Source organism: Entelurus aequoreus, linkage group LG25, assembly GCF_033978785.1.
Source record: "Entelurus aequoreus isolate RoL-2023_Sb linkage group LG25, RoL_Eaeq_v1.1, whole genome shotgun sequence".
Taxonomy (NCBI): Eukaryota; Metazoa; Chordata; class Actinopteri; order Syngnathiformes; family Syngnathidae; genus Entelurus; species Entelurus aequoreus.
In genome coordinates, this window is record NC_084755.1 from 10256150 (window position 1) to 10282513 (window position 26364).

Here is a 26364-nt window from a genome sequence, read left to right on the forward strand (position 1 = left end):
AACAGGCCAGCGGGCTACTCATCTGGTCCTTACAGGCTACCTGGTGCCCGCGGGCACCGCGTTGGTGACCCCTGTATTAGAGTATTTTCCACTTAGAAAATTGTCTTATAATACGGCTTATATTTTATGAATAAAAACCACCAAGTGGTGCCAAGCTTTCGCATACACCAGTAACCTGAAGAGATGCAGCCGCACAACAACAAAAAAGTGTCTCAAAAGTTGTTCGCAAGTTTGCAAACAACAGAAAAGGTACGTTAATACAATGGTGATGAATCAACAACTAGTTGTTATCTGAGTTTGTCTTAATAAATGTAAAAAAGGGGGTTGTTTTATATTTGGGTCAATACGGTAATTAGAAGCTTGCCGCCAACCACCTGCTGTCTTTGTCTATTCTGTCATTGATGAGGGGAATCCAATGGCTGGTAACCTGGGACAGAACAGCACACCATTATTGAATGAATCACTTCAAACTAGGGATGTCACGGTTTTGTAAATACCGCGGGATTACAGTTTCAAAATCTTCTCAATTATTTGGCGGTATCAAACGAAAACTCGGTGTGTAGTTTTTTTCTGGCTCTTTTACTTTGGCGGGTTTGATAAAAAAACTACATCTACCAGAATGCTCAGCGCAGTCCGCAATGTGGGGGCGTGGCACGAAAGAGAAAGCAGGAAGTGAAGTGTGTTCCACTGCGTAGTAGAGAGAGGAATTGTTTTGTTTTTTTTCAAAATCCGGTCATAACTTTTTAAGTTATGTTGCTAACTAACAGACAAACAAAACCTATTGAAAACATAGCCGCCGTGTCGGAGGTAACAAAGCGTGCCATGTTCGTTTTAAGTGTCCCAAGCCAAAACAGACTTTGTCAAGGCACGCCCGCCGTGCCGAGGGAAAGCAACTGCTGCACATCGAAATACTTGATAAGCTATCATCACACGTAAAGATAAAGCCAGCAAAGCTAAATGTCAATTTGTGAGGTATTTACATTATTAAACGTTGAAATGTCAGTTAACTTCTGAGAAACTGCATTTTCAAAACTGATAAGACAAATGTCCACTATAGAGGAAACTGCTTCTCTGAAAGTAAAAGTTGAGACACAGTAGATGTTCCCGCACAATTATTTGTACTTAAAAACACTTCTTTGTAGTAATAAATATGATTACAACATTTTAGCGTTATGTTTGTGTAAGTACATGAGTTATCCTAAACATTCATGCCACTTCATTTTACACTCTGGCATTTTTAAGTTTTTTTTTTTTTTTTTACATATACCTAGGGGTGACACGGTACACAAAAATTTCGGTTTGGTACGTACCTCGGTTTAGAGGTCACGGTTAGGTTCATTTTCGGTACAGTAAGAAAACAACAAAATATACATTTTTGGGTTATTTATTTACCATATTTGCAAAATCGTCCACCAAAAACATTTTTCTTGATGGAATATTTGATGTGAAGTAATGGGAACCTTGGATAGGCCAATAATTCATAATAACATTGATTTTGATTCAATATTATGTTTTGAGCAATGACAGTTTGAAAAAAAAAAAAAAACAGCTTTGTTTTATTAGTCATCATTGCAACTTTTTCTAAATTACATTTAACCTTTAAGCTTTTTTATTTCACTTTTGTTATGTTTTTGTTTATTTTAATAGTATTTTTAGAATGTGCCGTGGGTCTTTAAAACATTAGCTGTGGGCCGCAAATGGCCTCCGGGGCACACTTTTGACACCCCTGCTAAAGATAATAAAAAATTGTATCTGATAAATCTATGGATAAAAAGCAGAGCCTGGCGACGCATGCACGTTTATCATAACTCTCTCTGTCTCTGCCTCTCCCTCACCAATGCTGCTGCGTGCGCACACCTTCACAATTTGTTTTGTTTTTAACCCCTTCTTAACCCTGAACATACATTGTTAATACACGCAACCCTAACTCTAAATGCCGGACATTTGAGGCATTTAGGAAACTCCGCAAAAGAGGACATGTCCGGGGAAAAGAGGACGTATGGTCAGTCTATCGTAGCCCGTTAGCTGCTCGCATGCCGTGTGTTGTGCCTCGGTGTGCATTGTTTACACAACGTGTGTTGCGCTACTTAATATGTCCGTGTGGAAACTCGTTCGGTACACCTCCGAACCAAACCGGAACCCCCGTACCGAAACGGTTCAATACACGTACCGTTACACCCCTACATATACATTGCCAATCATTTTAATAACTATTATGTTGACAAGGTATCTCAATTAAGGCATGGTATGCATATATCCAATAACAACAAATCAGCTGACCTCATTAGGAATATTATAATGGATAATAAGGACTGTGAATTCAATTTTCATCAGGTTGAAGTCAGTGAGGTTGAGAGGTTACTACACTCTCTTCCTGACAACAAAGTAGCTGGTGTAGACAACCTGGATAGTAAATTACTGAAAATGACTGCTGGTATCATATCAGTGCCTGTTTGTCATATTTTTAATAAATGTTTACAAGTGGGCCTGTGTCCAAAGATATGGAAGGTGGCTAAGGTTACTCCTCTACATAAGGATACCAAATTGGCTTTCAATGAGGGCAATTCTAGACCAATAAGCATCCTACCTGGGTTATGTAAAATACTGGAGAAATGTGTGTATGCACAAATTCAAGCTTACTTTCAATCAAATGGGCTAGCAACTGATTCTCAACATGCATATAGAACGGGCCACTCTACGTCCACGGCTCTTATACAAATGACGGACGATTGGCTTAATGCTATAGATAATTCTATGTTGGTTGGAGCTGTGCTGTTAGATTTTAGTGCTGCATTTGACATGATTGACCACTCTCTTTTAATTGAGAAACTTAAATGTTATGGTTTTAATACTTCAAGTTTAATGTGGATACAGAGTTATTTGTCCTCAAGATCACAACAGGTGTATCTTAATGGCAGCTTGTCTAATAGCAGAAGTTTGGATTGTGGTGTTCCACAGGGAAGTTGCCTAGGACCTTTACTTTTTTCTATATTCACCAATGATTTACCTTGGGCTACCGGGCGTGCAAGATTGGTTCTTTATGCTGATGATGCAACCTTATATCATGCTGCACCATCATGCAGTGTACTTAATGTAGTATTGAGTGAGGAACTAAAAGCTGTGCATGACTGGACAGTATGTAACAGACTTGTCCTTAACACCTCAAAAACAAAAAGTATTATATTGGGGACTAGGCAAGGGTTATCTTGTGACCCAAAGTTGGATTTGAGGCTAGGTATTTCAACAGTTCAACAGGTCAGAAGTGCCAAGCTCCTTGGAGTGATGCTGGACTGCACTCTATCCTGGTCAAATCATATCAGTGATATAGTTACAAAGATGGGAAGGGCTGTTGGTATTTCCAGGAAATGTGCTGGTTTTGCTGATCCACCTCTTCTTTGTCAAATTGTTAAGAGTTTAGTCTTGTGTCATATTGACTATTGTTCTACAGTCTGGGCGTCTGCTGCAAGTGGTGAGATCAGTAAGCTCCAGATTGTCCAGAATAGGGCAGCAAGGCTGGTTCTTGGTTGTTCACTAAGAACCAATGTGAACCAAATGCATGCTTCTCTTTCCTGGCTAACAGTGCAGAACAGGTTGTTGGCTAATACTCTTATATTGTTCAAATCAGTAACCGGTAGTAAAACTCCTGCTTTTCTCATGGCCCAAATAGTTCACAGTAGCACTATACATAATCACAATACCAGGGCATCCAGTGAGGGGCATTTTGTACTCCCTCGTCCCAGGAAGAATGCTTTGCGGAAATCTTTTATTTATAGATCTTTATCGCTCTGGAATAACCTGCCTCGAATTCTCACCAGCATTGAAAGTAAACAGGTTTTTAAAAAGAGAGTAATATTTTATCTGAGTTTTTAAATTAGTTTTCTCATTGATGATTTGTTTGTTATATTTATATGGTAATTATTATTCTGTGACTGTAAATTGTTTGCTTGTTTTTTTTATTGATGCTTTTATTTTTTTCTGTATTGTGTAGTTATAATTATATGCTTTTACTTGTAATTGTATTGAATTGTGGACCCCAGGAAGACTAGTGGGTTGTTGAGGCAACCAGCTAATGGGGATCCTTAATAAAAATCAAATCAAATATACCACAATAATATTGTACTGTGCCCTTAATACCGTGAGATTTTGATATCGTTACTTCCCTACTCCAAACAAACACAAACAATCTGGGGCCATTACATTAGGTACATCTGCACAAGCAAATGAGAACCAGTACAAGGACAATAACGCCCTGTTATAACTGGCAGTGTGGATTGTACAGGTGTGGCCAACATAATGTGTTCCCATTGTTCCACATATGCCAGTGTGATGCTGTTAAGTAAATAAACACCTGTGATATCAGAACGTCAATCAACAGTAAGGAACCTTGGGGAGAAAATTAGCTCACCTTCTCAATGGACTTCTTGTTGTTGACTGAATACACTATGCATATAACATTGGCCTGTAAGAGAAGAAACAACCCAAATTAGTGTAGTGTTTGGGAAAAATAACAGTTAAAAGAGTAAATTATCAGTAAAACCAACTTTTGATATTTCTTGATATAGCTGCTCATCAGATTGTTCGGCCTCTGCAAGATGTCAAAAGGGGTTTATCAGTAGTGTTTTACATGTCAGCCATTAGAAACACATATTATAACCTAAATCTACAATACCTGAGTAATCCACAATGTGCGTGGGCACCCTCTCTGGAGTGACATCTGCTGGGATGGTGATCTCCTCAGCTCTGAGAGGAACCTGAAGCATTAAAGACAGCAATAATGTTAATGAGCGCATCAAAATTAAAGGCCTACTGAAATGATTTTTTTTTATTTAAACGGGAATAGCAGATCCATTCTATGTGTCATACTTGATCATTTCGCGATATTGCCATATTTTTGTTGAAAGGATTTAGTAGAGAAAATCGACGATAAAGTTCGCAACTTTTGCTCGCTGATTAAAAAAAAGCCTTGCCTGTACCGGAAGTAGCGTGACGTCACAGGAGCTAGTATTCCTCACAATTCCCCATTGTTTACAATGGAGCGAGAGAGATTCGGACCGAGAAAGTGACGATTACCCCATTAATTTGAGCGAGGATGAAAGATTCGTAGATGAGGAACGTTACAGTGAAGGACTTGAGAGGCAGTGATGGACGTATCTTTTTTCGCTCTGACCGTAACTTAGGTACAAGCTGGCTCATTGGATTCCACACTCTCTCCTTTTTCTATTGTGGATCACGGATTTGTATTTTAAACCACCTCGGATACTATATCCTCTTGAAAATGAGAGTCGAGCACGCGAAATGGACATTTAAAGTGACTTTTATCTCCAAGACAATACATCGGTGACACACTTAGCTACTGAGCTAACATGCTAGCGTCGTTCTCAAATGAAGATAGAAACAAAATAAATAAACCCCTGACTGGAAGGATAGACAGAAGATCAACAATACTATTAAACCATGTACATGTAACTACACGGTTAAAAATTCTCAGCCTGGTAAGGCTTAACTATGCTGTTGCTAACGACGCTAAGGCTAATTTAGCAACTTAGCAACCGGACCTCACAGAACTATGATAAAACATTAGCGCTCCACCTACGCCAGCCAGCCCTCATCTTCCCATCAACAGCCGTGCTCACCTGCATTCCAGCGATCAACGGCGCGACGAAGGACTTCATCCGTGGGTTTGGCGGCAAGCATCGGCTAGGCGTCAGGGTAAGTAGTCCTTGTTGTGTTGCTGTAAGTATTGTAATGCCCCGCAGTGGAGAAGGAGTCACACAGACGAGGATGCGCTGCTCAATCGCTTTATTAACAAGCGGTAACTGGTTGTAGTTCAAAAAGTAACACACACACATACACGAGCTGCTGTTAGCCAAAACTCACGCTCACACACACTCAAGTTCTCCGCCAACTCACTCGCGCATGCGCGTTCCCCAAACCCTTAAAGACACAGTACATTAATGCAAATATCACAGATATTACAGTATTGTACTTAGCCGCTAAGACACCGATCGATCCCACCTACAACATTCTTCTTTGCAGTCTCCATTGTTCATTAAACAAATTGCAAAAGATTCACCAACACAGATGTCCAGAATACTGTGGAATTTTGTCGAAGAAAACAAGAGGCTTTTCTATCGGGTCCGATGGGGTCCAACCACTTCCGTTGCTTTTGTGACGTCACGCGCATAAATCATATCCAAAGGAGTTTTTCAACCGGAAGTGTGGCGGGAATTTTAAAATTGCACTTTATAAGTTAACCCGGCCGTATTGGCATGTGTTGCAATGTTAAGATTTCATCATTGATATATAAACTATCAGACTGCGTGGTTGGTAGTAGTGGCTTTCAGTAGGCCTTTAAATACATGATATAATACAGATGTTTTACCATCATCAGAGAAATACAGAATAACACATGGCCAATCAGTCCCACACATGCTGCCCTCAATGATGTTTTGGCTTTTCAACCACTTTTGCTTAAATTTTGCAGATATGTGCTTTGCCGTCATGTCGTGTACCAGTTGTTTTTTTTTAAATGTATATTATGTTTATAAACTCAGGAAATATGTCCCTGGACACATGAGGACTTTGAATATGAACGACTTGGTATCGGATTGATACCCAAATTTGTGGTATCATCCAAAACTAATGTAAAGTATCAAACAACAGAAAAATAAGTGATCATTACATTTTAACAGAAGTGTAGATAGAACATGTTAAAACAGAAAATAAGCAGATATTAACAGTAAATGAACAAGTAGATTAAAACTCAATTTTTACAGCTTGTCCTTTATAATGTTGACAAAGTAATAGAATAGAAAATGACACAATATGTTACTGCATATGTCAGCAGTTAAAGTAGGAGCCTTTGTTTTCTTACTTACTACTAAAAGAAAAGTTGTCTTGTATATTCACTATTTATACATATGTTTAATGTACCTTAAGATTTTTTGTTAAAAAAAGCCAATAATGCATTTTTTGTGGTGCCCTTAATTTAGAAAAGTATCCAAAGTACCGAAAAGTATCGAAATACATTTTGGTACCGGTACCAAAATATTGGTATCGGGACACCACCAGACTCACCTCATCAGGAAACTCCTCACTGACCAGAGACATTATTAGGGACGTCTTCCCCACTTTGGCTGCACAGAAAAAAGAAAACAGTGTATTATTACTGATATTTCACAAATACTTTGCATGTAATAAATAGCTAAGAGTTGACATTTATAGTTATTTTTTGTCTAATCTGTTTTAGGTTGTAGAAGTACTACACCGTAAAGGTAACCAAAACATTCAATTCTAATCAATAGCCTATAACTCTTAGAATATAAATTGAAAGAGTAAATGAAACCAAATTTCAAGGTATAATGATTGATGATAAATTTAACTGGAAATCTCATGTAAAAAATATACAACATAAAGTAGCAAGAAACACGTCAATAATGAATACAGCAAAACATGTTCTAATCCAAAAATCACTTCATATTCTCTGCTGCTCGCTAGTGTTAGCATATCTGAGTTATTGTGCAGAAATATGCGGAAATAACTACAAAAGTACACTTTATTCATTAACGGTGTTACAAAAAAGATCAGTTAGAATAATACATAATGTTGGATATAGAGAACATACAAACCCTTTATTCATTGAACCCAAAATACTGAAATTCCACAACATAGTGAATTTGCAAACAGCTAAAATTATACACAAAGCAAACTATAACCTGCTAGCCAAGAATATACAATTCTTCTCAACAAAAGAGGAGAAATATAATCTTAGAGAAAAATTTAATTTATAACATTTGTGCGCATGTTAAGACGTTCAGTACATGGAATTAAATGATGGAATGGACTAAGCAAATAAATCAAACAACGTACTAATATGATCTACTTCAAGAAACTCTTCAAACTTAAAGTGTTTACAAGTGTTGGATATGAATTTCAACCATAACCAAGCATGCATCACTATAGCTCTTGTCTCAAAGTAGGTGTACTTTCACCACCTGTCACATCACGCTCTTACTTATTGAGTTTTTTGCTGTTTTCCTGTGTGTAGTGTTTTAGTTCTTGTCTTGCGCTCCTATTTTGGTGGCATTTCCTGTCGCAGTTTCGTGTCTTCCTTTGAACGCTATTCCCTGCACCTGCTTTGTAAAAACAAATCGAGACTATTGAAGTTGTTGCTATCCTTCTTTGTTGATTGTCATGTCATGTACAGATGTACTTTGTGGACGCCGTCTCTGCTCCACACGCTGCAAGTTTTTGCTGTCGTCCAGCATTCTGTTTTTGTTTACTTTGCAGTTATTACTTATGGAGTATATTGTGAATAAATTGATAACAGGAAGTGAACAAAAGTGTTAGCAACTGCTATGTAAAGGAAAAGGGGTAGGATTAAATAAGCTCTGCTTCTTCCTACTCCTTTTCGAACATGTTGAATAGAGAAACTGAAAATTGTGACGTATCATGTTGTGTGCATGCATGTTCCAAATAAACTCAAACCCAACTCAACTCCACAAAAGAGGAGAAATATAATCGTAGAGAAAGATGTAATTTAAAACATTTGTACGCACGTACAACACTTAAGACCTTCAGTATATCAGTATGTGGAATTAAATTATGGAATGGATTAAGCAAAGAAATCGAACAATGTACTAATATGACTAAGGCTGCAGCTAACGATTATTTTTCTATCGATTAATCTATAGATTATTTTTTCGATTAATCGGTTAATCTATAGATTATTTTTTTCGATTCATCTATAGATTATTTTTCCTTTTACCGATTATTTTTTATTTTATTTTATTTAAAATGAAGATGAAAAAATAAAAGTAGGCCAGTTTTTTCAAAAGGCATGGCTTTTATTTACAAAAAAAAAAAGTATGGCCACTCAGTCAACATTGACAACAACATGACAAAATATTCTGTAACAATGTAAACAGTTAAAACTTTTAACATTTAACAAAATTAAAAGTAGCTTATTTGCTTTTTAATGTGCAAATATAAAAGTAAACATCCAGTGCAAATCTTAATATTCTGCAATAGTATAAGCATTTCAAAAGTAAAAGTATTGCTTATTTTGCTTTAAAATGTGCAAAAATAAAGATAAACATCCAATACAAAAAAGTGCAAAACGAAATATTCTGTAACAAAAGTGTAAACATTTCAACAAAAGTGAAAGTATTGCTTATTTGCTAAAATGTGCAAAAATAAAGATAAACATCAATACAAAAAAGTGCCAATCTAAATATTCTGGAGCACTGTAAACATTAAGTATTGCTTTTAAAATGTGCAAAATAAACATCCAGTCCAACACAGTACACAATAACCAATTCTACTCATTCCAGTGAGTGACTAACAGTTGTAATGAAGAAAGGTTAGCATGTCTACTTGCTTTGCTTCTTTTCTTGTTTACAATATTCCCAGCAGCTGAAAATAGGCGCTCAGAAGGGGTCGATGTGGCTGGAACTGAGAGCTAATTAGCCTTCACCTCAAGCCAGGACTGCGAGCGAGCTGAGCTGCAGTTTATATTTCTAGTAGGTCAACGGGCTCATAGTGATGTTACTAGTAGTTGACTGGGAGGTGTTTATTATCATTTGGGGAGAGTCCGCTGCCTGATGCTCACCTGCTAAACACCTATCTGCTCCACGCTGAAGCGCTGACTACATGCGCTCTGAATACGCACTGCTGATTGGCTGATAATGCTTCGTGTGTACCAATCAGATGTTGTGTGGGTGGGACAATGCTGCGTGTGTACCAATCAGATGGTTGTATGGGTGGGACAATGCTGCGTGCTGAGACAGAGGCAGCCGCAGAAGGAGCAAAGCAACTTGTTAAGACTTTAGCAGCTAAAGTTAGCCTTAGCTTAGAAACTCGTTCGGTACACCCCCGTACCGAACCGAAAGCCCCGTACCGAAACGGTTCAATACAAAACACATAACGTTACACCCCTAGCAGATACAAATGACACATTCATGTTTTTGTGTAATGATGACAACGTATGCTAACGCGGACGATTGACAAGTTGATGGTTGATGGTTTTCTTTTCAAATGTTCGTTCATAGCCGTTGTGCTGCTATGATAGGCCATTTCCGCTCGACACTGTGCATACAACAACATTATTAGGCTGTGTATTGAAATACTCCCACACTTTTGACGACTTTTGGCGTGCGTTTTCCCCTCGCTCGCACAGTCTGCTTTGCGCTCCGCCATGACGGTAGTGTGACGTAATTATGCGACGCGTCGACGCACAAAAACGGCGTCGACGTATTTACATAACCGATGACGTCGACTACGTCGACGCGTCGTTTCAGCCTTAAATATGACCCACTTCCAAGAAACTCTTCAAACTTAAAGTGTTCACAAAGTACAAAGAAGAAGAACCATGATAAACATTCTGAATTTATTTCATCCATCCATTTATTTTCTAGATTAGCTTACTTACCTAATATTATTTATTTATTTTTAATGGAGTATATTGTGAATAAATTGAGAACAGGAAGTGAACAAAAGTGTTAGCAACTGCTATGTAAAGGAAAAGGGGTAGGATTAAATAAGCTCTGCTTCTTCCAACTCCTTTTCGAACATGTTGAATAGAGAAACTGGAAATTGTGATGCATCATGTTGTATGCATGCAAGTTACAAATAAACCCAAACTCAACTCAACTCAACAAAAGAGAAATATAATCTTAGAGAAAAATCCAATTTAAAACATTTGTACGCACGTACAACACTTAAAACCTTTAGTATATCAATATGTGGAATTAAATGATGGAATGGACTAAGCAAAGAAATCAAACAATGTACTAATATGACCCACTTAAAAAAACTCTTCAAACTTAAAGTGTTTACAAGTGTTGGATATGAATTTAAAACATTACCAACCATGCATCACTATAGCTCTTGTCTCAAAGTAAGTGTACTGTCACATCACGCCCTGACTTATTGAGTTTTTTGCTGTTTTCCTGTGTGTAGTGTTTTAGTTCTTGTCTTGCGCTCCTATTTTGGTGGCTTTTCCTGTCGCCGTTTCGTGTCTTCCTTTGAGCGCTATTCCCTGCACCTGCTTTGTAAAAACAAATTGACACTATTTAAGTTGTTGCTATCCTTCTTTGTTGATTGATTGATGTACTTTGTGGACGCCGTCTCTGCTCCACACGCTGCAAGTTTTTGCTGTCGTCCAGCAATCTGTTTTTGTTTACTTTGCAGCCAGTTCAGTTTTAGTTTCGTTTTGCACAGCTCTTCAAACTTAAAGTGTTCACAAAGTACAAAGAAGAAGAACCATGATAAACATTCTGAATTTATTTCATCCATCCATTTATTTTCTAGATTAGCTTACTTAGCTAATATTATTGATTTATTTTCAAACTCAACTCCACTCAACAAAAGAGGAGAAATATAATCTTAGAGAAAAATCTAATTTAAAACATTTGTACGCACGTACAACACTTAAAACCTTTAGTATATCAGTATGTGGAATTAAATTATGGAATGGATTAAGCAAAGAAATCAAACAATGTACTAATATGATCCACTTCAAGAAACTCTTCAAACTTTAAGTGTTTACAAGTGTTGGATATGAATTTAAACCATAACCAAGCATGCATCACTATACCTCTTGTCTCAAAGTAGGTGTACTTTCACCCCCTGTCACATCACGCCCTGACTTAAGAGTTTTTTTGCTGTTTTCCTGTGTGTAGTGTTTTAGTTCTTGTCTTGCGCTCCTATTTTAGTGGCTTTTCCTGTCGCAGTTTCGTGTCTTCCTTTGAACGCTATTCCCTGCACCTGCTTTGTAAAAACAAATCAAGACTATTGAAGTTGTTGCTATCCTTCTTTGTTGATTGATTGATGTACTTTGTGGACGCCGTCTCTGCTCCACACGCTGCAAGTTTTTGCTGTCGTCCAGCATTCTGTTTTTGTTTACTTTGCAGCCAGTTCAGTTTTAGTTTCGTTTTGCACAGCTCTTCAAACTTAGTGTTCACAAAGTACAAAGAAGAAGAACCATGATAAACATTCTGAATTTATTTCATCCATCCATTCATTTTCTAGATTAGCTTACTTAGCTAATATTATTGATTTATTTTCAATGGAGTATATTGTGAATAAATTGAGAACAGGAAGTGAACCGAAGCGTTAGCAACTGCTATGTAAAGGAAAAGGTAGGATTAAATAAACTCTGCTTCTTCCTACTCCTTTTCAAACATGTTGAATAGAGAAACTGGAAATTGTGACGTATCATGTTGTATGCATGCATGTTCCAAATAAACTCAAAAAACTCTTAAGGGATAATTATAGTGTGTGTAGATATTATGAAGTTGAATAGTTGCTACACACATGAACATATAGAAGTGTTAGCAATTAGCTCCCAGGCTAACATACACTTTAAGCGGATAAAGCGCTTTGCCGCCTCGCAGACACTCGCTACTTACGTTCCCCGACGAGTAATATCCTCACGTCCTTCCTCATGTTTCAATTGTCTTGTATTTGATGGAAAAGACAGCTTATTACTTCATGTAGTCGCCTTGTTCGCCTCCTGCAGTTTATATTTAACGCCAGGCCTGTCAAACTGCCTTTGTAGGACAAAACGGACGCTCAGTTGTCGGTGTCGCTCTCCTCCTTCCTTACGCCTTCAGTCCATGCGAGCACTTGGGACATTTTAAAAGGCGCATTTTGCTTTCCGTCCGTGTTTTTTGTGTGAATGGCATTCGCGAGTGTTTCGGCGGCTACGTAGCATTTCAGTTGTTGGGACGAGCACGCCTGACCTCCACTACCGCCCGGCAAGTACGGGGAGCCGTGCTAGGACAAACTTCATGTGGACAACATACCATGCTGTATACTGACCCCTGGCGGAACTGAGGGGAACTGGAGTTATGAAATCAACCTGTCCTTCACGGTAAAGTATATTCATTTTAGAATATTCGAATAGACTGTCTTGTATAATCATTCACATTTGATGAAGAGTTATATATATATATATATATATGAAGAGTTATATATATATATATATATTTTTTTTTTTAAACCAATACAATATACACTATATTTCTCAAAAGTATTTGGTCACCCATCCAAATGATGAGAATCAGGTGTCCTAATCACTTGGCCCAGTGTATAAAATCAAACACTTAGGCATGGAGACTGTTCCTACAAACATTTGTGAAAGAATGGGCCGCTCTCAGTGATTTCCAGCGTGGAACTGTCATAGGATGTCACCTGTGCAACAAATCCAGTCGTGAAATTTCCTCGCTCCTAAATATTCCAAAGTCAACTTTCGGCAGTGATGGGTTGATGAGGCGTCATGAAGCATTTCGACACATTGCAAAACTGTATTGATACCGTGTCACTAAATACTGACATCTGCTGGACATTAAAAATCCCTACAGGCAACCTATGGACCGACTCAACTGACACTGATTTTTCGACCTAGTATATACAATAATATAAACCAAGTCATTGTATTTCATTTAGGATGATTTCGTATATTCATTTAAATAAAAATATATTTTTATCTTTTTTAGATACAGTCAATAAATAATGTGAACATGTATCATAACAAGGAAATCTAAGAGAACGTGTTGTGAATGAGGATGCTTGTGGACTGGGATTTTATTTTTTTTACACATTTTTATTTAAAAAAACAGTTTTTCCAGCGTATTATTTAGACCAGTGGTTCTCAAATGGGGGTATGCGTACCCCTGGGGGTACTTAAAGGTATGCCAAGGGGTACGTGAGATTTTTTTTTAATATTCTAAAAATGGCAACAATTCAAAAATCGTTTATAAATATAAATAAAAACCTATCTTTTTTTCCAAATAGTTCAAGAAAGACCACTACAAATGAGCAATATTTTGCACTGTTATACAATTAATAAATCAGAAACTGATGACAGAGTGCTGTATTTTACTTCTTTATCTCTTTTTTTCAACCAAAAATGCTTTGCTCTGATTAGGGGGTACTTGAATTCAAAAAAAAATCACAGGGGGTACATTACTGAAAAAAGGTTGAGAACCACTGATTTAGACGATTTCTCTTCCTAGTTATTATTTCTCCGGCTGTAGAAAAGACCAGCTCACAGGGCACAGAGGGGACGTCAGTACGACACAGTTCGCGTATCGGTCACGTGACCGAAACAGCTCATGATCGGTCACGTGACTTTCTAAAAACGGTACGCGCACCGACACAGGGTTTTGCTCTATGAGCTCGACGCATGTGCCGATGCATCGGTGTTGCCGGACACATCACTAACTTTCGGCTTTATTGTAAGAAAAGTAAAGAGTTTGGGAACAACAGCAACTCAGCCACCAAGTGGTAGGCCACATAAACTGACAGGGAGTGGTCAGCGGATGCTGAAGCGCATAGTGCAAAGACTTTCTGCACAGTCAGTTGCTACAGACCTTCCAATTAGCCCACGTACAGTACGCAGAGAGCTTCCTGGAGTGGGTTTCCATGGCCGAGCAGCTGCATCTAAGCCATACATCACCAAGTCCAATGCAAAGCATCATACCACAACTATGCAGATGACTCTGTCACTGACGGCAGGTTGACGGCAGTTGATTCACTTTGTCGCTGCATGAACAGTGTGTGGATGCACAATATACACTATATTGCCAAAAGTATTTGGCCACACATCCAAATGATCAGAATCAGGTGTCCTAATCACTTGGCCCGGCCACAGGTGTATAAACTCAAGCACTTAGGCATGGAGACTGTTTCTACAAACATTTGTGAAAGAATGGGCCGCTCTCAGTGATTTCCAGCGTGGAACTGTCATAGGATGCCACCTGTGCAACAAATCCAGTAGTGAAATTTCCTCGCTCCTAAATATTCCAAAGTCAACTAACGGCTTTTTTATAAGAAAAGGGAAGAGTTTAGGAACAACAGCAACTCAGCCACCGGGTGGTAGGCCACGTAAACTGACAGAGAGGGGTCAGCGGATGCTGAAGCGCATTGTGCAGAAAGTCTTTGCACTGTCAGTTGCTACAGACCTTCCAATTAGCCCACGTACAGTACGCAGAGAGCTTCATGGAGTGGGTTTCCATGGCCGAGCAGCTGCGTCTAAGCCATACATCACCAAGTCCAATGCAAAGCGTCAGATGCAGTGGTGTAAAGCACGTTGCCACTGGACTCTAGAGAAGTGGAGACGCCTTCTCTGGAGTGATGAATCACGCTTTTCCATCCGGCAATCTGATGGACGAGTCTGGGTTTGGACTTTGCCAGGAGAACGCTACATTTCGGACTGCATTGTGCCGAGTGTGAAATTTGGTGGAGGAGGAATCATGGCGTGGGGTTGTTTTTCAGGAGTTGGGCTTGGCCCCTTAGTTCCAGTGAAAGGAACTTTGAATGCTCCCGGATACCAAAAAATGTTGGACAACTCCATGCTCCCAACCTTGTGGGAACAGTTTGGAGTGGGCCCCTTCCTCTTCAAACATGAGCAAGCTCTATAAAGACATGGATGACAGAGTCTGGTGTGGATGAACTTGACTGGCCTGCACAGAGTCCTGACCTGAACCCGATAGAACGCCTTTGGGAGGAATTAGAACGGAGACCTCACCAATGCGCTTTTGGAAGAATGGTGGAAAATTCCTATAAACACACTCCGCAACCTTGTGGACAGCCTTCCCAGATGAGATGAAGCTGTAATAGCTGCAAAAGGTGGACCGACATCACATTGAACCCTATGGGTTAGGCATGGGATGGCACTTCAAGTTCATATGTGAGTCAAGGCAGGTGGCCAAATACTTTTGGCAATATAGTGAATATTGGAACACTGAGCACTTCCCTCAATTTTGGTGATTGTTAAATGTCCCGGCGACCCAAAAGGGTCTCAGTCATTAGTGTTAAAAATGTGTCATATTTTTGTTTATGTTCAACACTTTAATACACAGGTGTCAAACTCAAGACCCGGGGGCCAAATCTGGCCCGCCGCATTATTTTATGTGGCCCGTGAAAGCCTGGAAATAATATGCTTAATCGTTTCATACTAAATATTTTTGTTCTTTCCCTTTTGACAATAAAAATCATGTACTGCATATCTTTTAAAATTCAATATTATCATGTATTCCATGTGGCCTTGCGATGAGGTAGCGACTTGTCCAGGGTGTACCCCGCCTTCCGCCCGAATGCAGCTGAGATAGGCTCCAGCACCCCCCGCGACCCCGAAAGGGACAAGCGTTAGAAAATGGATGGATGGTATTCCAAAAGTATGTTTTGTTAAAATAAAGATAAATACTGTACTTAAATATCTGCAACAAATGATCAATCAAATTGTAGACTGTAAAATTGACAATAGATTTTACGGTTAAATTCCGCAGACTGAGTTTTTTTTACCGTAAAATCAACTTTGGTACTGTTTTTTTTCCATATACAGTAAGACATTAAAAAAAAACAAAAAAACATTAAAACAAGAATTTACGGGGGAAACAAAGGCAGCTTTGTTGCTTGAATTTTACCACTAAAAACAGTGGTATTGTTTCTCCATTCCATTCCATTTATTCAATTTTTTATATGCTGTAAAAAACCCACTGCTTTTACTTTAAAATTTTGGTGACTAAGCTGCCAATTAAAGTAAAATTGTAATATTTTTGGAGCTTGTGTAAAAAAAAAATAATGTTAATGTATTAAATATATATATACATGTATTTTCATATATTACTCATTGTTAAAAGCGGCCCTCTGAGGGCAACCATAACTGCAATGTGGCCTCAATTAAAAGAAGTTTGACACCCCTGCTTTAATATCTGTAGATGAACTTCAGATATAGCTGTTGATAGTTTTTTTTTTAATGTTTTATACCCTTTTTGTCAAAACTCTTTTTTAAAAGGAAAGACACCACATATGCAATATTTTCTACCAAAAAATGTTCAAAGTGGATTTTTTTATGTGAATTTATTGGAGTCTAAATCAGGTAAATAATTCATAACATTGCTTTTAGTTCATAATTTTTTGTACGACAGTTTAAAAAAAAAAATCACACTAAAGGGTCTCGGAGATCCAAGAGGCCACCGACTCATAATAGGTATATCAATATATATTATTTACTTTTAACACTTAAATCTCTACATCAAATCCAACATTTTCTCTTTATATTAAACCTGTTTGCTGTTTTTAATGTTGTTTTTTTTGTAATATTATTTTTAAAATGTGCTGCGGGCCTTTAAAAAATTAGATTCTGGGCCACACTTTGGACACCCCTGCACTAGCCCAAATTGAAATGTTAACATAACGATACAGCATTAGTTAATCCAAATATGTGAGACATATTTGGTCACTGAGAACAATCAGTTGGTTTGTGTGTAGGTTTCCCATTTTAAGCTTACCATAGAATGAATGTGGCAGTTTTAAGATGAATCTCCTAAAAATTTCACCCACCGTGTACTAATTCGCACAACTGAATAGCACAAAATGTCCTCAAGATCTCTTGAGCGTTATGAAAACATGGTTACAGTTAAGATTTGGAATACAGTATGATAAAGAATAATATAATTATTTGAACAGTAATTGAAAATTTATTGACATATTTACCACCACAGCAAGATGATTTCCTAATACAATGTACAAAACAATGCTTAATGTCCTGTCACACCCCCGATGTTCACCGTTTATTCCTGATGTTGGCCTCAGCTGCAAAGACAAGCAAAAAATGTGCATGCATACACAGTACGCCTATCTTTGATTTTATTCTGGAACATTATTGCCAAATTACTCTTTTTGATATGCTTACTGGCGTAATCTTGTGGTACCATGGCCCTGGATATGACCTGCCCGAGGGCATCCAGCCACTCTCTCTGTTCCTCCTCGTGCTGGCACATAAACACAAACTGCCGGTCGGGCGTCTCCATGGTGATGCCAGACTTCCATTTGTTTCCACGTGTGTGTTTGGGAGCACAGTCGCTAACAGAGTAACTGTTGTTTTCTGTGCCAATGAAGATGACCCCAAGCTCTTCTGCGTCCTGTATTAACACAAACAGCAGTAAGGTTAACTGTAATGTCACGGTTTGGCAAGGAATCTGTCATTAGAATTTGATGTCTATTCTCACCAACCGGCCTTTGAAGTAGAGCAACTTCCTGTTATGAGAGTCCAAAATAAACCATCTTTTTTTGAAAGGCTCCTTTTGCTGAAAAATATAAATACATTAAATATAATACAACAACATAATAACTAGATGAAGGAATTGCGTGTGAATGCTCCAATGCTGAAGTTGAATTGAAATCATGGATTTTTTTTTAGAATTGTTGAAGTAGAGCACACAATTCCCAAACAGGCTGAATATTTTGAAGTTTGAACAATTTGAATCATATGAAAAATGTGGGAGTTGTGGAACTTTGAAGAATGTCCCATTGATTTCAATGGGATTTTCCCAAAAATTTGGGAATTTTTTTGTAAATGGTAAAAAACTTGACTGGTCTGAATGAGTTGAAATGGTTGGTGTTGGAATTTTTCAAATCGGTGGAGAAATGTTGAAGTAGTAACATGTTGAATTGAGAAATGGTATAATGGAATTCCTGGAAAACCGGGAATTTTTCCATTTAAAAAAACAACTTGTTTTTTTTGTCCTGATTAAGAGAAATGTTTTGACGGTGCAACGGTTGAAGAGGGTTGAAAAATGTGGGAGGAGTAATCACCAGAAAAAAGGGTGAAAATAGGGCTTTGGAAAACCAGGAATTCTGGAAAATCTTGGAATTTATTTGAACTTGGAAAAAAGGTAGTTTCAATTTCCAGGATGGTGGAATGTGTTGAAGGTGCAATGGTTTGAATAAGTTGAAAAATGTGGAAATGGTGGAAGTTTGAAAAATGACCAATTCCTTTTGAATGGGAAAAATCTCCCGGAAAACCTGGAATTCCGGGTAATCTGGGAATTTGTCAAGGGAAAGCCCGCAATTCTCGAATAGGCTGAACAGTTTGAAGTTGGAACGGTTTGAATCGGGTGAAAAATGTGGAAGGTAGAACGCGCCAAAATCTGGAGAAGAAGAAGTAGAAGTTTAAGAAATAGATTAATTTTGGTGTAGAAAACAATGTGTGAATGCTTTGGAGCATTCACACATTTAAACAATAAAAAAACAATATACAGGTGAAACTCAAAACAACTTAATATCGTGGAAAAAGTTCATTCAGGTCTGCAAATTAGCTTCGTATGTAAAACTAATATGTGATATAAACTCATTACATGCAAAGTGAGTAATGTTAAGCCTTTGTTATAATTTTGATGATCATGGCTTAGTTTTTGAAAACCAAATTTTATGAGATTTTCAATTGGAGGTTTTCATAAACTGTAAGCCATTATTATCAAAATTATATCAAAAGCAGGCTTGACATACCTCAAGTTGCATGTTATGAGCCTATGTCATGTATTAGATTCATGTTTTAAATCTAATTCCTACAATAAACAAACCTTTGCACAATATTCTAATTTTGTTAGATTCAACTGTATAGATGGAAACAAATATATCCAGGTGTGATTGGTAGTCGTTTGGCACCACCTGCTGGTTTGCGTGTATCTCTGTACCCCACATGCTGTAGCTGTCTAATTAAATGTGGCAGCATTTTATTAGGTTTTTTTTACTGCCAGAAGTGCTTCAAACATCTCAGATTAAATACATATTTTTTTAATTCTAAACTGGGAAAGACATTGTTTTTGCATTTGCTAGGGCTGCAGCTATCGATCATCTTAGTAATCGAGTAATCTATCGACTATTTTGTTTGAGTAATATGATAAAACGCTATTCATTAAACAATCGAAGCAACAGAGTGTAAATCGGAGCTTTTTCCTAATAGCAATTAATCGATTAATTGTTGCAGCCTTAGCGTTTTATTCAAAATGGCTATTTTAAAGGCCTACTGAAAGCCACTACTACCGACCACGCAGTCTGATAGTTTATATATCAATGATGAAATCTTAACATTGCAACACATGCCAATACGGCCGGGTTAACTTATAAAGTGCAATTTTAAATTTCCCGGGGAACTTCCGGTTCAAAACGCCTTTGAGGATGACGTATGCGCGTGACGTAGCCAGTAGAACACAGGTATGGCTTCCCCACTGAAGCCAATACGAAATAGCTGTTTTCGTCATTATTCCACAGTATTCTGGACATCTGTGTTGGTGAATCTGTTGCAATTTGTTCATTGCATTATGGAGAAAGAAGCTGAGCAAGCAAAGAGGAAGGTTGTCGGTGCGAAGCGGAGTATTTTGCGAGGGAAGTCAGCAACACAACACAGTCGGTGTTTCATTGTTTACATTCCCGAAAGATGCAGTCAAGATCGAAGAACTCGGACAACAGAGACTCTTACCAGGAGGACTTTGACTTCGTTAACAGACGCAGATGCGATACCGTGAGTACGCTTCCAAACATTTGAACGCTTGCTATAACTAGCTCGAGCTAGTAGCTAGCATAACAAACACCCAGGTGTTTGTTATGCGGGATTAATTTGTGGCATATTAAATATAAGCCTGGTTGTGTTGTGGCTAATAGAGTATATATATGTCTTGTGTTTATTTACTGTTGTAGTCATTCCCAGCTGAATATCAGGTCACCCCCGCGCGCTTCCAAACATTTGATTGCTTGCCCGTACGTGCGTGTCATGTACGTAACTTTGGTTAAATATATAAGCTTTATGAACCTTGGGTTAGGTGAACGGTTCTTTGGGCTGAGTGAGTGTGTGTGTTGTGCAGGTGTTTGAATTGTATTGGCTGGTTATATATACGGGATCCCGTCCATATTACCCGCTCGAGCTATAACTAGCTCGAGCTAGTAGCTAGCATAACAAACACCTAGGTGTTTTTATGTGGGATTAATTTGTGGCATATTAAATATAAGCCTGGTTGTGTTGTGGCTAATAGAGTATATATATGTCTTGTGTTTATTTACTGTTTTAGTCATTTCCAGCTGAATATCAGGTCACCCCCGGCTCTCACAGCATCTTCCCTATCTGAATCGCTTCCACTCCCCACTAATCCTTCACTTGCACTTTACTCATCCACAAATCTTTCTTCATCCTCGCTCAAATTAATGGGTAAATAGTCGCTTTCTCGGTCCGAATCTCTCTCACTTCATGCGGCCATCATTGTAAACAATAGGGAACTTTGCGTATATGTTCAATTGACTACGTCACGCTACTTCCGGTAGGGGTAAGCCTTTTTTATCAGATACCAAAAGTTGCGATCTTTATCGTCGTTGTTCTATACTAAATCCTTTCAGCAAAAATATGGCAATATCGCGAAATGATCAAGTATGACACATAGAATAGATCTGCTATCCCCGTTTAAATAAAAAAAATTCATTTCAGGCCTTTAAAACATACTAACAATTGTGGCAGTGGAAGAAACACATACATTACTAAATATTCAAGTATTTCATAAGGTATGATTCTTGGTGTGTAGGAACTTACCAAAGGCCCTGTCTTTTCCATGTATCCCTCTTTGGGGTAATTGTGCATAATATTGCTTATCAGCTGACAAGGAGATCAAGACAAGGTTCAGGCATCAAGAAAAATAAAATTGTTCATTAAAAAAGATTCGGATGCTTACATCTGCTTCGGTTGCGGTGGGGTACGCTGTCTTTAGGTACTTATAGCGAACGGCACGAAGGGCGTTGTACCATGTGACTATTTCCTAGGGTACAAAAAGAAAGTGTCAGCAGCTTCAGAAAGACAGCCAGTAAGAATAATTAGGATGAACTGACACCTCAGGACTCTCATGATAAACAAAAAGATTCCTAGTGTGGACTCTGTTGAGGTAAGTAATCTGCATCCCATGGGGATGACCTATCTTCTCTGGTTGAAAAGTCACGTTCAGGTCCTTGATAGCGATGACGGCTTTTGGGCCTTTGGACTCCTGAACGAAACAAAGAAATCCATTCACTCATTCATGCGGGTGAGAAGAGCGGTGGGATATCAACTCACATTTTCCTTGTTGTAGTAAAGCAGAGTAAAATCTGGCTCTGACAGAACAAACTTCCTCTTTAGAAACTGTGACTTCGCCTTTCCTTTCTTCCACAGCATCCCTTCATAGAAGCCTGCGGTCAAACAGACACTGGAACCTTCTCAAAACAAGAATAGTCCACTCATAGATGGAATAATATGATTAAAACAGCACCTGTGGTATAAAATGGAGGTGGATACTTGGTTTCTCCTGTAAATTCCTTTCGTTCATATTTGGCCCGGATCCACTGCTCTCTTAAAACGCTGAGGGGGAAACAAATATGGAAGAGTCACTGCAGCATTACTTTATATATCGCTTATTCTAAAATGTAATTTCCATTCACATTTGCATCAGTTTTTTACACAATACTACTAGTGTACTTACACAATGGGATATATTCATTATTAACCCTTGTGTGGTGTTCATATTGTTGTTACTCAGCCAGTGTTTGTGGGACTGATGGACCCGTTGCATTTTGTGGCTTTTAATGCCTCATAATCAAACACTTTTATGTTAAAATACTGAATAGATGTTTACCTTATCCCAAAAAACATCTGTAATGAAGTGCTTCGAGAGGCTGGTAAAGGAATACATTGTCTCCAGACTTCCCCCCACATTCGACCCATACCAGTTTGCTTATCGCCCTAACCGCTCCACAGAGGACGTCATCTCCTCTGCACTCTACCTGAGCTTAGAACATCTGGAAGGAAAAGACACACATGTGCAGATGTTGTTTCTGGACTTCAGCTCAGCATTCAACACCATCATCCCGCAGCATTTGGTGAGCAAACTGGCCCCCCTTGGATTCAGTACCCTGCTATGCAACTGGCTGCTTGACTTCCTCACAAACAGACCCCAGTCTGTGAGAGTGGGCGACAACACCTCCAGTGCCATCTCCCTGAGCACCGGCTCCCCCCAGGGCTGCGTCCTGAGTCCGCTGCTGTTCACGTTGATGACCCATGACTGCTGCGCCAGGTCCACTACTAACCACATTGTGAAGTATGCAGACGACACAACAGTAGTGTGCCTCATCCGTGACAACAACGACATGGACTACAGGGAGGAGGATAAACATCTGGCGGACTGGTGCAGAACCAACAACTTGGTCCTGAACGTCAACAAGACCAAGGAGATCATCGTCGACTTCAGGAAGCACCAGTCCAGCCACACTCCACTCTTCATCAACGGCACAGCAGTGGAGATGGTAAGCAGCACCAAGTTCCTGGGGGTGCAGATAACTGACAATATAACCTGGTCCCTACACACCGGAGCTCTTGTAAAAAGAGCTCAGCAGCGCATGCACTTTTTGCGTCGGATGAAAAGAGCACAGCTCTCTCCCCCCCATTTTCATAATCGACAGAGGCACTATAGAGATGTCTGGACTGGAGCCTGCAGTGCCTCAGACTGGAAGTATCTGCAGAGAGTGGTGAGGACGGTGGAAAAGATCATCAGGACTCCTCTTCCTCCTATCCAGGAGATCGCAAAAAAGCCGCTGCCTGACCAGGGCTCAGAAAATATGCAGAGACTCCTCCCACCCCCACCAAGGACTGTTTTCACTGCTGGACTCTAGAAAGAGATTCCGCAGCCTCCGTAGCAGAACCTCCAGGTTCCGTAACAGCTTCTTCACTCAGGCTGTAAGACTCTTGAACGCATCATAATAATCCCCCCAATAACGTATTAACTGGCTGGAATATAAAGACAATATAACATACATCCATAAACGTGGATGCATATGCAAAAGTGCAATATATTTATCTGTACAGTAATCTAGTTATTTATATCTGCACCTTATTGCTTTTTTATCCTGCACTACCATGAGCTAATGCAACGAAATTTCGTTCTTATCTGTACTGTAAAGTTCAAATTTTAATGACAATAAAAAGTAAGTCTAAGTCTAAGACCCACAAACACTGGCTGAAAAACAACAATATGAACGTTGCATGGAAATTTCTCTTCCAGTTTCTGCATCCCACAGGGATTCTTCTTTTGTGTTTCTGCACCTGCGGTTCCCACACAAGGTTGCAACATTGTTTGTCAACACGATCTGCTCTCATTTTCTCGCACATTTGACCCAATGATGTTCTGTGTACCTACACTCTGTCCTCCCCCTGTCTAGGCCTGCTGTGTGTGTGGGTGGGTGGGTGCGTGCGTGTGGTACACAGAACATCAATTTCCACACTTCTATTAGCCTCGGGTCCAGTGGACCCAGACATCTTATATGTAATATAAATGTGTAGGGGGGGTGTATGGTGTGTGTTCATTAAATATGTATTCTGATTTATGTTCTTCACAGAAAATGAGCCAAAGCCAGTGAGTCTCAGTTTGAAAAATTAATTAATTGTGTCATTTTTCTTTTAATAAAAATCGAAAACGGGTCCCACACACCCGAACACCACACAAGGGATAAAATGATATATTATAATGATATGACAGTCTCTGAGTTTTAATTGTTTTACCTTTGAGCCTAGTTTAATTCTTAAGAATGACATGTAATAGATAACACACGGTGATGTCTGTCCTCTGGTCAAAAATGCCAAAACAACAAACTTATATTAAAATTATTTTAATCTATGTAGAATTACTTCCCACAGAACATTTTTACATTAATAGTTTTATGTATGCAAGAACAGTAGTTAATAATAATTATCATCCTAAAATAAAACTAAAACTAATGCACTTTAAAATCAAGTGATACAAAAAAAGAAATTGCGGAGTTTAATGATAAACAAAGTAAGCCCATTCTGTGCTATAGCCTACTTCCAGAGGATTTTCTTTCTAAATTAACTAAATAAAAACATTTGCTAATTATTATTCACCTAATATTTACACACACTGAAATCATTACAGCCAGGTGGTCTGTTTTACTTAATAGGGGGGTGGTGTGGCATGGCAGGTAGAGCAGCCATGCCAGAAACTTGAGGGTTGCAGGTTGCCATCCAAATCACCGCCGTTGTGCCCTTGGGCAGGACACTTCACTCTTGCCCCCAGTGCCGCTCACACTGGTGAATGAATGAATAAATGAATGATGGGTGGTGGTCAGAGGGGCCGCCAACTGGCAGCCATACATACATCAGTCTACCCCAGGGCAGCTGGGGCTACAAATGTAGCTTACCACCACCAGGTGTGAATGTGGAGTAAATGAATGATGGGTTCTCACTTCTCTCATCAACAGTTACCAAAACAATTGACAGTGCAGGAAGAAGGGGGCTTAACTAGAAACTTAAGTCACAACAAGAGCAGTAATATGTTCCGACCAATTAAAAATGGTGGAAGATTTTAAAAAGTTTTGGCCGATGTTGTGGCTTCACATCGCAGATTTTTTGAAGGGGATTTCCAACATTTTTTTAAAGCATATTCTACAACATTTTTGGACTGCATTAACCATTTTTAAGAATGATAATGGCAAAATGAATTTAAAATAGCAATACTACAGTAGTATTGGCCACTAGATGAGACCAAACCATTCAGAGTTATCATGGCCACTGATTGTCTCAGTCTCAGGCAGCATTAGCATATTGGAATAAAACAAAGTTTTAAGGATAGTAAAGTGTTATATTTCATGTCAATAGGGCTCTCATAAGGTTAAAAACATATTCAGAAGGTAAAAAAACAGTTTTAATGCTCCAACTATGAACATATTCCATTTAGTATTTTGCGAAAATTCATTTATTGTGGTCATAATTATCCGCAATAAACGAGGTATGACTACAGTCATAACATGGACAGTTGTTGCACTCCTTTGTGGGTGGTGCTAATCATTCAGAATAATTTTTGTTGGTTTCAATAAGCTAAAAATACTTACGCAGAGTCAGTCTGCTGCGGCCGGTAGTAGTAAGGAGGAAGTGCTTTTTCGTATAAAGCTGTGGCTCTGGCATTGCCATTTGATTTCATTAACTTCCCCCAGGTACAGAAAAAACAAGCATAAATATTAAACCGGTCAATGAAGATACTATAATTTGTGTTTGTGGGTCCATACCTCAACAAGTTCATCTTCCCAGTTGTCAAGCTTTATGGACTTGACTCGGCTGGATAGGTTGCGATGAATGCCAGAACAGTTTAAACAGACAAACAAACCCAACTTGTAAGACGCCCAGTCTGGATCTGAAAGGACAAGATTGTAGGGTTAAGTGTCAATCCCAAACTGAACACACGAGGAGGCCCCACCCGGTGCTCCGCAGTCTGCACAGTGGCTGTTCTCCGGCAGCTTCACCAGCTCCTGTAGGATCCGTTTGTTTTGCTCCCAGTTTGCCATGTCACGATTTCAACATCCCAGCCTTCAAGTGTGGCATGGCGCCTACATAGGTTCACAAGTGGCCAGCATGCGACCAACAAAAAAAGGTTTCTGAAATGAAAAGTGGAACTTGCGAGGGATGTCACAACACAAGGTCGTCCTTCCTCCTAAACTCGTTCTACGGCAGTGACAAGCCTCAGTGGGCGTTGGCTTCTCTGCTTTAACACATCGCTA

The 26364-nt window shown here is 39.0% G+C and overlaps 2 protein-coding genes across 3 annotated transcripts in view; both read right to left on the reverse strand.

Moving 5' to 3' along the window:
• The window catches only part of LOC133642542 (mitochondrial Rho GTPase 1-A), a 48771-nt gene extending 35958 nt beyond the window's left edge, over positions 1–12813 (reverse strand). The window contains exons 1-6 of one of the 2 annotated variants that reach the window (XM_062036785.1): positions 12411–12813; positions 7078–7136; positions 4670–4751; positions 4542–4585; positions 4406–4459; positions 375–427 (exon numbers count right to left, since the gene is read on the reverse strand). In XM_062036785.1, the coding sequence (XP_061892769.1) occupies positions 375–427; positions 4406–4459; positions 4542–4585; positions 4670–4751; positions 7078–7136; positions 12411–12447 (329 nt within the window). In that variant the 5' untranslated portion in view covers positions 12448–12813. The remainder of the gene's footprint in view (positions 1–374; positions 428–4405; positions 4460–4541; positions 4586–4669; positions 4752–7077; positions 7137–12410) is intronic. The other variant, XM_062036786.1, reaches the window with a different exon arrangement.
• Positions 12814–17499: 4686 nt separating this feature from the next.
• On the reverse strand, positions 17500–26299 carry LOC133642904 (arf-GAP with dual PH domain-containing protein 2-like). Its single transcript, XM_062037322.1, has 11 exons — positions 26064–26299; positions 25876–26000; positions 25702–25793; positions 22074–22162; positions 21881–21993; positions 21663–21812; positions 21507–21590; positions 21368–21430; positions 18018–18095; positions 17702–17930; positions 17500–17601 (listed from the first exon to the last, which is right to left on the reverse strand). Exons 1-11 carry the CDS (start codon positions 26149–26151, stop codon positions 17573–17575), a joined length of 1140 nt encoding a protein of 379 aa, XP_061893306.1. The 5' UTR covers positions 26152–26299; the 3' UTR covers positions 17500–17572.
• Positions 26300–26364: the final 65 nt, after the last annotated feature.